This window comes from Pogoniulus pusillus, chromosome 22, assembly GCF_015220805.1.
Source record: "Pogoniulus pusillus isolate bPogPus1 chromosome 22, bPogPus1.pri, whole genome shotgun sequence".
NCBI lineage: Eukaryota > Metazoa > Chordata > Aves > Piciformes > Lybiidae > Pogoniulus > Pogoniulus pusillus.
In genome coordinates this window covers 10,918,792-10,932,459 of record NC_087285.1, presented here as the reverse complement: position 1 = coordinate 10,932,459, position 13,668 = coordinate 10,918,792, and the positions used below count along the sequence as shown (strand labels likewise).

Here is a 13,668-nt window from a genome sequence, read left to right as displayed (position 1 = left end):
ACTGTAGAATCATGGTCTGCTCTGGGTTGGAAGGAACCTTTAAAGCTCACCTAGTCCAACCCTCCTGCAGTCAGCAGGGACATCTGCAACTAGAGCAGGTTGCCCAGAGCCCTGCAACCATGGACTGGGAGCTGCATCTTAGCTGTGGCACAGAGCAGTGTTCTCATGTGCTCCCCTGCGATGGGAGGTGGTGTTTGTCCGGGAGCTGTCTGTTGTCCTTACTTGGCTCCTGTCTGCGGCTGGAACCACTGCGTGTTTCCGGAGGAGTTTGCTGGGCAGTGCCACCCTCATGCCTTGGCTGCTGTTGCTCTTCAGTAGCCAGGGCACAGGTGTTCCTCTGAACTCCACGTCCGGGCCGTGCTGCTGCTCTCAGGAGGAGCCGAGGGAGATTTGCCTCCATCGGTAAAACTCAGCCCTTGGGAATTTCCCTCTTTGAAGTCCTTTTTTCCTGGTTTTTGTTTCTTTGTGAGTTCAAGATTTTTATGCTTACTTAGGACTCTTCCCTGCCCATGTAAGAGTCTCCAGGGCTGAGGTGGGTGCTGGGTGAGTTGCTTTCATCAGAGAGCAGTGCTGGGCGTCCTCCACTCCCACTGACCTCAGCCTCCAGGAATGCACAGCTGGCCCTGCCTTGTGCAGGAGGCAGCTTGGGGAAGGAGACCTCAGCTTGGTTTCCTGGAACAGCAGAGCCTTGGTAGCTCATGGTATATGTGAAGGGGTGTGTGGAGCTAGCAGAGCCTTGGTAGCTCATGGTATGCATGAAGGGCTGTGTGGAGCTCTGCTTGGGCACCCTCACCTTGTGAATCCAGCTCAGGGGAGAGGAAAAGCATTCAGAACTTCAGACATCCTCTGAGTCTGGAAACAGGCTGAGCACATGAGGGAAACTGTTAGTCCCTTTGTGGCAGGAGATGATGCAACAGGACTTCGCAGCTCATTTTGCATCTAATTAGCTGTTGAGGACTCCCCACAGGAGATGTTACATTTACTCCAAAGGAAAGGATGTTTGCATTCTAACAGACATCAGAGAATCCAGCCATGAGCTGAGTCCCTTTGAGATCAGGCTTCCCTTGGTTGCTTTGCACAGGTCTCCTGGGTGTTGCCCCAATCCCAGTGGCTTCATTCCTGCTCTGTCTCAGCCCCTCAGCCCATGTTGGGTGTACTGGCAGCAGATGTCAGCCTTCTTGGTAAGAAGTTGGGGTGCAGGAAGAGAGATGCTTTAGGAACCCCGTGGTTTGAGGGTGCTCAGCAAGTCCTGGTGGTGAGTGACCAGTACCTGGTTGCCAATTAATGTCCATGCTCATTAGTGAGTGAAGGAACAACCTGGGGGAGTGGGGAGCAGGGGCAGGTGACCACTGGGCAGCCCCAGCCCAGAAGGGAGCATGACACTGGGGCTCTACCCACTAATCAATGGTGAGGGTGGTGAGACACTGGAACAGGTTGCCCAAGGACGATGTGGATGCCCCCTCCCTGGACATGGTCAAGGCCAGGTTGGATGAGGCCTTGAGCAACCTGAGCTAGTGGAAGGTGTCCCTGCCCATGGCAGGGGGTTGGAATGGGATAGTCCTTTCCTACCCAAACCATTCTACACATTTATTAACCCTTTGTGGGAGCAGCATGGATCCCTTGGCTGTGGGAGCCAAGCTCTAGCTGGGAGGGAAACTCCTGCTTCAGCTTCATGGAATTTCAGCTGGATCCATGCTTGCTCCTGTGTTTCATGGCAGGAACAAGCTGCCTTCCTGGTGCTGCAGGGATTTTTACATCTGCCTGGTCTGAATATCGGAGCTTGCACTCTGAATAACAGAGTTTAACCACTCTGGCCACTCATGCTTTTGGGATAATTGGTTTCAGTGCTGCCTGCACTGGTCTCACCCATTGCAGTTCCTCTGTGCTGCTCTTTTGTGCCTGTTTTCTGATGATGATGTTAAATACATCTGCTGTTAAGAAAAGCTGTAGGAGCAGAGCCTGAAGAGACTTCTCTGAGCAGGAGGCTGGGCTAGATACCTCTGGAGGTGACCCTAATTCAGAGAATCAGCTTTACACAGCCCTCACTGAGCACCACGTGGAGGCCTGAGAGCTCCTGATGTCATAGCCAGTGACCATAGTGATGCCACTACCTTCGCCACCATTAAGTCTTGCAGCTTGTGACTCCTTCCTTTCTCTCTGTGTATCCAAGAGATGTCTAACTGCTGGTAAGCTTTTCCTAGCATATCTCCAAAATGTTGCTGCTTCTTTAGGTTAGGAAGCTCTGTTTGACTCTGTGGAATCTTTTCCTCCTGGTTGGTCTGTTCAGCAGACACAGAGCCTTCTCCAAATCTTTTAAAGTCATCAGCTAAAATTATCTTCTTGACCTGCTGCTGTGAAGCTTTCTGCTTGCTACTCCCACACTGAAGCAAGTTTAACACTGGTGTCCTTGCTTTCGAGTTTCTACCTTGCTCCCCTGCTTCCTTCATATCTACCCTGCCCTCTTATCCATGACCTCTAGCCCTTCTCTATGTCCTCTAATGGTGGTTCAGGCACCTTTCTTATCTCTTCTCCAGCAGCCACCCACAGACCTGCCTTTGAGATGTGCTCAGAATAATGTGAGCAGTGGGGCAGGACTGAAGTGTTTGAACATTGCTGAAGCTGTAACTCTTCCTTATCCTGGTTCCCTGCCCACACTGTACCTCCATAAGGAGGAGGAGGACTGAAGTGCTTATTTTAAGCAAGCAAAGCACAACAAAACATTTTCCATCAAAACCTGCAGGTGGAAACATGCCTTGAAAGCCTTGGAGTCCAGCTCACTACAGCTCTTCCTTCTGCCCTTCTTTGTACATATCCTGCTTTGTCGCACTGGATCTAACTCAAGACGTTGTGCTCCTTAGGGCAAGGGCTGTCTTTGCTCTGCAGATCACTCAGCTCCCTGCAGCAATCTCTTCATGGCTCTTGACATGGGCAGGAGGGTGAAGAGAGGCCTCATGCTTGAGGGACAGGTGCATTGAAATGCATCTGGAGTAAAGCACAGTGCAGTGATGGTTGAGATCATGAAACCAAGCGATTTCACTGTTGTATGCAACATGATTATTGTTGGGTTCTTAGCAGTTTGGTGCTAACCCCACACTGACACCAATGCACTGTGGATGATGCTGTGCTGTGCTGGCAGGGCTGGAAATTCTCAGAGCCCATCCATCTTCTGTCTGCCAGTCCTCAGAACGCTGCGTGGTGCTTCTCAGCTGGAGTGAAACTGGTACAGCTTTGGAGATGTTTGGAATGTTTTCCACTCCTCCTGGAAAGTCCCTGTTGGTATGTTTAGTGGGAAGAGGTTGGCCTGAGTTGTTCAGAACCACTGAGCAGGGCAGAAGGGCTGCTCAGAAATCTTGTCTCTGCAAGGTTTCTCTGAACAGGAATGTAAAGCATGTAGCCTACTGAGGAAGCCCTCTGCAGTGAGCCTGCTCAGCATCCTCTGCATGCTGACCTGGGGCTCTCATGGGGAATATGTGGCCATAGGACTACTTTGAACATCACCCTGATGGCAGCCATGAGCTGTGCGCCCAAACGGCAACTCCAGCTGATAGCTGCAGAGGAAGTGGTTGCTTTGAGGTGGAAATTGCAGGGCTGGGGTAGATGTGCTTTGGCAGCAGCTCTAAGTAACTGTGGGGATGAGAGGTTGCTCATCTCAAGCACAGGTGGTGGCAGTTGTGCTTCTGCCCTGTTCTCTCCTTGCTACTTTGAACTTCCTTTCCTGTTTGATTGTTCCCTTAATCAAAAGAAGAACAACTCCAATTAAGGTATCTTACAGAGTGTGATTTGTGTCAAACAAGGCTGCTGCTGTGCCTCTGCAGAAGCAGTGACACTGAGGCCTGACTCACACAATGGGGTGGATCAGGCTTCTTGGGCAAAGGCAACAGGAGCTGAGTTTGGTTCATGCAAATTGGAGTTGTTTCTTCATAAAGTGAGATCCTGCTGTTGGAGATGGGCCAGGAGCCTGGCAGGGGCACTGTGATGGTGTTTTGGAAATGCAAAGGGCGCCTCAGTGGCTGGCTTTACCTAGGCATGTTCATGCATGTACTCTTGGTGGAGCACACATCTCCTGCACCTGCTTCTGCCAAGGCTTCCAGCAGAGCAACTGCTTTGGGCGTGGGAGGGCTGATGGGCTGGGAGGTCTGTGCTGTGTGTGTATCTCCTTCTAAGTTGTCATCTTAGGATGCAAACATTAGAAAGAAGTCTTAGACTGGGTGTTAGAAAGAAGCTCTTTACAGTGAGGGCAGTGAGATGCTGAAGCAGGTTGCCCAGGGAGGTTGTGAATGCTCCCTCCTTGGAAGTGTTCAAGGCCAGGTTGGTTGCTTAAGCAGCCTGGTCTACTGGAAGGTGTCTTTGCCCATGGCAGCAGGGTTGGATGAACTTCAAGATCCCTTCCTCCCTACCCAAGCCCTTCTGTGGTTCTGTGATTCCAGGAACAAACATTTAATAACCATAATAATTTAATCTATTGAGAACATTAACCTTTAAATGTGCAGGCTTTCAGCTGAAAGAAGTTGACCATGGCAGGATGGAGGCAGACAGCTCAGCTGAATCTCCACTGCACTTAAGAGTGGAAATCAACTGAAGTGTTGAAACTTGAAAGCAGAGAGATTGGAACTCCTCTTTGCATGGGCTTGGTACTGGTCAGCACTGGGAAAGCAGCCCAGACAGCAGCTACCCTGGTGATACCTTTTACTAAACAGGCTCTTCATTTTATTTATCTGCCAAAGAAGCAGCTCCAGGTGTGTGCAGCAGGGATGGGCACCATGAACAAACCCTGCTTTAGGAGTGGCAAAGCAACACCTGTGTGATGTTGGTTTGGGGATAACTCTGAGGAACCAGAGAATGCCAGGTTGGAAGGGACCACAAGGATCATCTGGTCTCAACCTTTCTGGGTAACAGGAGAGTTGAAATGAGGTGACCTAGCACCCTGTCAACTGACAGGCTGTCGTGTGGAGGTAGCAGGGTCGCTACTCTCTGCTGCTGGGATGGATGGAGGTTTGTGTGTGTTCAGGAATTGAAGACCCTTGGATGCTGAGCAGGGCTGGCTGTGACCAGCACCTTTCAGGGTTGCTGCTGTGCAGAGACCTGCTAAATGCTGATGTCCAGGGCAGCCTGTGGCCTGGTGCCATGTGCCCTTCTGCAAGCCTCTGCTTTGCCTCCTGTGGCAGAAAACGACCAAACCAGGAGAGCTGTGCTTTAGGAGAGCCTTGGACATGTGTGAGGAGCTGCAGATGAGCAGAGGCTTGGGTTTTGTGGATCTCAGTAAGTGACTGTCTCTTAAAACTGAAAAGCAAACCCAGAATGGTCAAAAGACCCTGAAAGGCAGCAAGAATTACAAATGGGGATTGAAAGCTCAGGAGAAAATCTTAATTAGATCTCCTCCAACCTGTAGAGGAAGACACATGGATTAAAATGAAAAGGAGCTTTGTTCTGGCAGGATTTCAGCATGAGAATGGAAGAGGAATTGTTCACACTTGCTGTTTGTGAAGCAGGATTGCTTTTCTGTGAACTTGTCTTTAACTTCTCACCTTGTCAGATAATTGAAGAGCTGCTGGGATGGTGTAGTTGGGGTAACTCTTATCACAGCAGAGAGCAGAAACCATTTCCATGGTTTCAGAGCATGGGCAGAGTTTCCTGTTTAGTCCTTCCCTTCCCAAGCTAAGTCTTTTCCTTTCCCCTTGTGCTGAGCCAGCCTGCCCACCCATCTGCTGTCCCCTTCTTCTCCAGCCTGTGCCCCTGCCTTGTGTTTCACAACCAGGACCTTTCCTTTGTGACGATGGATCAATATTTAACACGGTGGTGTCACTGTTGCTGTAAGATGAGAGCAACTGCTTACAAACCTTGAATTATGCATTGTGTGGCTGAGAGAAGCAGGGCAGAGTTTTCTTTTGGATGCAGAGCTCTTGGAGTTGATCTCCAGGACCTGCTGCTCGAAATCCTAATAATGGATGAGCAGCAGAAGAAACTCAATCAGCGGCAGGAGGGGCGGCCCCGCAAAGTCAGGTTCAAAATCTCCTCCTCCTACAGCGGCCGGGTGCTGAAGCAGGTCTTTGAGGATGGGCAGGAGCTGGAGCCCCCAGCCAAGGAGCGCACTCGGCGCTTTCTCCGGCACAGCTTCGAGCCGGCAGACCGCTGCTGTGGGGCTGGGGAGATGGCAGAGAGCAGGTTCTACCCACCAACCAAGATGACTGCCCAGCGCATCAGCATCTTCAAGGAGGATAAGAAATACAGCCTGGCCAGCAGCTCCCCTCTCCTCAGCAACTGCCAGGCAGGGGACAGTCACTGCAGGGTGAGTAATACCCAACCTGGGGCTCTCAAACCATCTGGAAGCCAACTTCAGGCCAAGGAGTTTTTGTACTAATGTGGTAATGGGAGCCTCATGCTGGAGCCTCATTCAGGTAAAGCCCAGTTTTGTCTTCCCAGGATTTTAAGAGGGTGGCTGTAAATCTTCAGCCTGTATCCCACCAATTCTGTACTCTTACTGTGGCAGGATTTATGTCCTGCAGGAGTGTGGCCAGCAAGTGAAATGCACCTGCTTGCTGAGGTCCATCTTCTTCATGGCTGTTTAGCCTTGAAAAAAGGATGAGAAGGGATCTTATCACTGTCTATAAATATCTGAGGGATGGGTGTCAAGAAGGGGCCAGGCTCTTTTCAGTGGTGCCCAGTGATAAAGAGCGATGGACACAAACTGGAAACCAGGATTTACCACTTCAACATGAGGAGAACCTTGTTTTACTGTGAGGGTGCTGGAAACCTGGAACAGGTTGCCTAGAGAAGTTGTGGAATCTCTTTCTCCGGAGAGATTCCAAACCCACCTGGATGGTTTTCTGTGTGAGCTGTCCAAGGTGATCCTGCTTTGGCAGGGGGACTGGACCAGATATCTTCAAGGTTCTCTTCCAACTCCTAACATTCTGTGATGATTTTCATTGGTTTATTTGCACCTGCACATCTTGTAGACTAAGATAGGATGTTTCTGCATAGATCAATATCTACACACATATATACAAATAGAATCAACCAGGTTGGAAGAGATCTTCAAGCTCATCCAGTCCAACCTAGTACCTAGCCCTATTCAATCAACTAGACCATGGCACTAAGTGTCTATATAATCTATATTATGACTATAGATAATCCTAATGCACCTAAAGCAGCCAAATGGAAGGTGGATATTTTCTTGCATGACTTCAGCTGGCAGAAGGGTTAGTGCCACTAGCAGTGCACTAGTGAGCCTTGGAGTGGGGCATCCTCATTCTCTGGTAGTTCAGAATTCCTTTTTGGCCACTGTGAAACCCTCATCTTAGTTTTGCTGACATTTTGTTAGCATTCAATCAATGTCATTGATGGAAATGTCTCTTTAATGCCAATAAAAAAGACAGTGCATGTGTGATAGCTGCTAAATTGATGAACTCAAGTTCTGCTCATTTCTTACTCTGTCAGGTTAGATTTGTGTACCTTTTGCTGCTGGTAGGTTTTTATCAACTAAACAACTCATAACAGTGATGGCACAAGGGCTCTGTCAGTAACACTGATACCCAAGCAGTAAGTGAAGTATTCTAAGCTTCAGTGATTGTGTGATGTGATAGAGCTGGCAGACTTGTGAAACTCAAGATGAGTCTGCTCAAAGATAACAAAAAGGAAGATGATATGAGGCCAGCTGGTTTGCTGAGTAGATTATGAGGCCTTCCCTAGGAGATGGCTCCCTCCAGCCCAGTTAAGACTGGATGATGAGCAGTTTGTGTAGGCAGCCTGTTGTCCAGCCCCCACTCCGGTTCCACAGCTCTGCTTGGTGGTGGTGTCCCAGCTGCTGGCAGAGATGTGAGGTCACTCCACTACACCAAGCATTGCCATGCCAAGTTGTGTTGTCATCTGTTGTGGTCTTCAGGTAGATGAGGAAGGTCCCTCTGGCACTCGCAGAGAAGCTGAAGTTCTTTGAAGCATAAAATGCTCTTTGTGGCTTTGATTTGAACGCACTGAAATCTCTGCATTCTTGGTGCTAATCAAAGCTGTGCAGGAAACTCTGCTGCTTGATAGCTGAGCTCTCCACCCTGCACTTCCATTGCAACTGAAAATGTCAAACCGTGCTGAGCCTCTGCTGCCTGCAGACAGCACTGATGGGATCTTATCCACACTGTTAATTTGTTCTGTGCTCTTGGGTAAGGCTCATCTGTTCCCTGCTTTCCCCAACCATAAATATGTTGAGTAATCACCTGTCCAGTACCAGTGCTCTGTTGTATCAATGCACATTTAGCATTTGGAGGCACCACATCTCTAACAAAGGTCAGGCTTTTAAAGCCTTACACAGAGGGTAAGGAGCTGTTCTTCCCTGCCTTCCTCTCTGCCACTGTCCCCATGGAAAATCAGATGCCCAATTCCCAGGAGAGCCACCAGCCACCTCAGCTGATGTGACTCTGACAGGGTATTTCCCTAGGAGAACATCTCCCCTTGCATCACTCCTTGATGCAGACACTTGAAAGGAGCAAACTATGCAGAGTGTGTAAGACAATAGGCTGTGGTGACTGCCATGTGATACCTGGTGCCAAGAGGGACCAGGTGAGCAAAGTGCTGCTCTCAGAAATGTTTGTCTGTGTCAAAGCTGTTAGAAAATAACATAAATCCAAGTGTGCTCAGAGGTGGTTAAGTGGGCTGGCTCCTCAGTGCTAGTTTAGATTACGAGGTGTCTTTATCATCTAACCCTTTTTCCATTAATAAATGGCAAGGGCAAGTCTTCTTCTTGGAGGAAAAAAAACAGCACAGGCTGCACAGATCACCAGCATGGGGAACTGATGGACAAAGCCATGAAAACCCCTCCTTACCTTCACATCCTTCAACTAGTCAGCCTTCAAAGAACTGGGGAGCAGTCCCTAAAGCAGAGGTTGCTTTTCCACATGTGCCAATGCTGCTGTTCTTAGAACTCTGCCTTTTCTTGTACATGGGTTGGAATCAGAGTTTACAGCCCATAAAGCTTTCCCCACCCAGGCTGTGAAAGCAAAGCTTCTAAGCTTTGACTCAAAGTCTTGGTTTGATCTGGTGGTCCACTGGGGCTGTTACTCCACCCCATTCTGCTCAGTGCCCTGGGTGGTGCTGGTGGTGAGATCTCTTGAGCTGCAGATGACCAGGTAGAAGAGATGTTCTACTGGAAGCCCAGGGATGCTCATTGTTTGTAGAGTGTATTTATACAGGCAAGACACTGATAAGATCCGTCTGCAGGCTTCCCCAATTGTAGATTTTGGCAAGATCATCATCTACACTAGCAACCTGAAAATCATCCGTGCACCCATGGACCAGAAAGAGCTGATGAGGAGAGTCATCCAGACTGAGGGAGTGAGTGACTGGGCCTTCGTGTACCACGAAAGGAAAGAAAGGCTTGGTGGTGGACATAAAAAAGAAGTGGACACGAAGGCTGCCTGCAACCAGTATGTGCAGGTAAGAGAAAATGGAAACTACCTTTTTTCACCCACAGAAGCTTTTGAGTCTCGCAGTCCTGGTCAGAGCACTGAGTGTTCCCACCTGTGTCAGTACCTGGCACTTCACTAAACTTGGCTTAAAAGCATGGCTTTGTTACTCTCTCCTCTCAGGAGAAAGTCTTTCAAGGCTACTCTGCAGTTGGTGCTCTGGGGATGGCTCTTCTCCTTCCAGATGCTCATGTCTCCCACTTGATTCCTCCCCCGGAGATCAGGGATGTTTATGTATCTTGGCTTTGGTCCACCTGTCATCCTCATGTCCCGAGGGAGTGGGAGCACATTAGGGTTTCTCCAGCCTCAGGAGGCTAAACACAGCTGCTTTGTGGCTGAGACTGCCCCAGGCTCCAATCTCAGTATCAGCTGGAATGAAGCTGTGCCTTCCACTTGTTTTCCCAGGGGTTAGTCTTTGTTGGTAAGAATTCCAATTACCTTGGCCATAATTTGATGCCACAGACAGAGCCTTGCTGTGCAGGGTAAATACAAAGCATGACAGTTTTGTAGCTCTGGGACTGGCCCATACTGAGTGCAGGTCCTTCTGCACCAGGAGCTTGACAGCTCCCTTGCACAAGGACCTCATGGAAACTGAAAACAGCCTTAAGAAACAGAAGAAGGATTTTGGCCTTTGACAGTTTTGAGCTAAACTTGATTTTCACAAAGACTGCTTTAAATGAGAAGCCAAGATTCATCCCATCTCCAGCAGACACCTACCTGAGTCATCAAAAGCTTATTCCTGGCCTTTGAAGGGATAGATGTGGAAAAGGACCTCTGTAAGGTAATTGAGTGCCTTCCTCTGGCCACCCTCACTGGTGGAGAGGAGAACCCTCCTGCAAAGCATTGCCCCAGAGAAGTTTGTGAACCCTGGAAGAACTCAGCAAAGTATCTCTGTTCTCCTTGATGTTTGGGAACTAAAAGTAAGCCATAAAGGTCTTAAATCAATCATATTCATAGAATAATTCTGGACTTCTCTGTCCACTGGTGTTGTGAACACTCATCTAAAGATGAACAACCTCAAGACAGCAATTCTTCTGAGATGTTAATTTGGACCACCAATAAGCAGGCACCAATTAATTTGGAGCATCAATAAGCAGATGTGCTTCATGAACAGGCATCAATATGAAGCACATCTGGTGCCAGCTCCCCACATCTCGGTTAAACCCCATTCCATGGTGCCATGTAAAGCACTGATCACTGTGTGGGAATGATGCAGGACTCTGAACCTGACACCTGTACTGTGCTACACACTTCCAGGTGGAGATATGGAATCATATCTGGGCTCTGTGGAAGCACTGAATTTTAAGATGGGATTTGAAAGCGTCTGTCTGGCACCCTGGGAGGGAGTTGCAGACACAAGGGGACAGCTTGAAAGAACTTGTTTGTGTTGGTGATGAGAGGAGGAGAGCAAGGAGAAATGCTTGAAGAAATGAAGCGTGGCTCCAAGCAGGCTTCAGAGCTGAGAAGATGGATGGGTGGAGCTGTGTAGTCCCTTGCAGCAGAGAAGCTGGAAGTTTGTGATAGAAGCTTGGTCAGATTAACTTCTTGAAGCTGGAGGAGGGCAGATTTAGACCAGATATTAGGAAGAATTTTTTTCCAGTGAGGGTGAGAACACACTGGAACAAGTTGCTCAGGAAGGTTGTGGATGCCCCCCCACCCTGGAGGTGTCCAAGGCTGATTGCTTGAGCAACCTGGTCTAGTGAGAGGAGTTCCTGTCCATGGCAGGAGGGGTTGGAACTTGTTGATCTTAGAGGTCTCTTTCAACCCAAACCATTCTATGAATCTATGAACTTCTCATTTTTTAGAAGGATCCACAAATTGTCCCCAAATATACAGGAGCTTCTTTCTTAATTATCATGCTGTAGAGAATGGGATACTGGCAGAGGGGCACAGTGGGAACAATAACTACTCCAAAGACCAGAGCTGCCCACTTTCAGGTGCATTCTTCATTCTGGTGTCTGATACCTACTAATGGATCTGTTTTCATGGTCTCTCTTTCAGGCCAGACCTGCTGGAGGTGGCTGCTCCCAGTGTAAGGGGTCAGGCTGTGCCCCATGCTCACTGTGCCATGGCAGCAAGTTTTCAATGCTGGCAAACAGGTTCAGAGAGTCCTACCGGGCTCTGCGGTGCCCAGCTTGCAATGAAAGTGGGCTGCAGCCCTGCCAGATCTGTGCTGCCTGACCAGAGCCATCCCCCTGCTGCAGGCTACAGGCACCACCGGGATGGTTTGTTGCAAACGTGGAGTTATTCACTTTTGAGCAGCCTGGACACCAGGACAAATGTTTAAAAGATGGGAGAGGCACCTAAATGTGAACACTGCAGCAGTCCCCTCGTCCACTGCAGTTTTGCTTTGGGTCAGCCCAGACCCAGCTAGCTGCAGAGGCACCAGGGACCTCCTGGCACCGGAGGAAACATCAGCATTCAGAAGCGAAGGAGCTGCAACCCATGTCTCGGCTGGAATCCTCCGGCTCTGCCCCTCAGTCAGCACCTTAGCGCCTGGCACAGCCGGGTCCTGCCACACTGGGCACTTGAGTACCATCACTAAAAGCAGCAGAAATTGGTGCTGTTGGGTCGTGTTGGTAATGTGTGGGTGTAAAGTCTGTCTGCATGACAAATACCTCCCCTAGGTCTGGACTTGCTGATGGGTTTTAACTGGCTCTGTCTTCTGCAGTTAACTCCGTGCTGGCCCCGCAGTGTCACAGGCAGCTCCTGGAGACTACACAGACTCTGGCACCCGCTCTTGTGGACACAGAGACTCCTTTGGGGGATGATTTAGGGGAAGAAATGGAAACCTTTTTGCAAACCTTTTTGGAGCTGTAAAACTGTACAGTAATTCATTATTACAAACAGAAGTTATTAAGTTTTCAGCCTGCTTACGAGGAGCTGCTGAACTAAAATTCCCCTGTCCCACACTCAGCACTTTTCAGGATCAGGCTGGTGCTGAGCAGAACTTTTGTTGCCTAATATTAATCCCATGTTGTAATCTGCAGTAGGTAAACTCTAATTAGCTGAGGTGAAGCAATGATGTGGGATCTTTGCTGGCTGCCACTGGTGGCACAGAACATGGAGGGGCCTCCAGAGGTGGAAACAGACAGGGGAAATGGTGGGGGGTTTTTTTTCCACCCAAAGCATTGACTTCTAATACTCACAAATCATGTTAGTGCAGCCTTCATCTGCATGTTGCCTCTGAGACTCTGAGTGAAGAGGCTGCTCAGGGGTGCCTCATGTTGAAGTTGCAGACCTGGACTGAGTAATTAATGGCTGAGTTTCTGTTTCCCTGTGATAGGTTGTGAGATTTCTCTGCAATACTTCAATGGTCAGAAACGTCTCCTATCGAATCGTTCAGTGGGTACTGGGCTCAGGCTGGTTTGGGGTTTTGCTGTTGCTCTTTTTAACAAACAAACAAAAAAGCCCAAGCACATAAATCTGCAGGAGATACTTAATTGGTTTCATTTATCCTATCAGATTCTGTGACAAAAACAAACAAGGTCCTTGGGATATTCACTGGGGAGGGAGATGAGCCCTCACAAATCAGAAATCGCGGTCAAGTGGATTTCTTCCCCCAGATTTAACTTCCTCCATCTCACAGCTGGGCTTGTTTCAACATTTTCTGGCTTAAGATTAGAAACAAGCAAGCAGGTGGAGTAATGTTGCCTGATAGTTTCTTGTTTATGATAGAACTGGAGGCAAAGCTGCGTTTATAAAATCAATATTTATTGGGTTTGGGCAATTATTGTGTTTCTCAACCACTCTTGCTGCTGCTGCTGGCTGTGTCAGCTGTTTCTGCTCCTCCCAGCAGGGCACAGTGAGGAGCTGTGTTCTTCTCTGAGTCTGGAACCTCAGAGGCCTGGGCACTGCAGGGCTTGCCCATGTGCAGCATCAGGGGTGGCTTCTGAGGACCGTGCTCAGAGCAGTGCTGGCTGGGTTTGCTCCCCCCACTTCAGGTGCACTCATTTTGTTGTTGGCAATGCACTGGTTTGATTTACCCAATAAATGCTAGCCTGTTTCACATGGAAAAGAGGTTTGGGCTTTCCTAAAGCTGAGGCTGCTGTTTGGGGCATGGGTTGCTATTAACCATGTCACTGCTCTTACTCGGTGTCAACTAAAGGCTCTTGCTCCGTCATTTCTGGGCCCAGCTTGCAGAGCTAGGTGTGGTCTGAGGAGTGACTTGGCCAGAGCAGCCAACACTGACCTTAGAGAATGCTTTGGGGGTGGAAGA

At 49.0% G+C, this 13,668-nt stretch overlaps 1 protein-coding gene across 1 annotated transcript; it reads left to right on the top strand.

Moving 5' to 3' along the window:
* Positions 1 to 5,941: 5,941 nt before the first annotated feature.
* Positions 5,942 to 13,467, top strand: GRXCR2 (glutaredoxin and cysteine rich domain containing 2). The gene is made up of 3 exons (XM_064161688.1): positions 5,942 to 6,286; positions 9,205 to 9,420; positions 11,451 to 13,467. The coding sequence occupies exons 1-3, from the start codon at positions 5,942 to 5,944 to the stop codon at positions 11,628 to 11,630; spliced, it is 741 nt and encodes a 246-aa protein (XP_064017758.1). The 3' UTR covers positions 11,631 to 13,467.
* Positions 13,468 to 13,668: the final 201 nt, after the last annotated feature.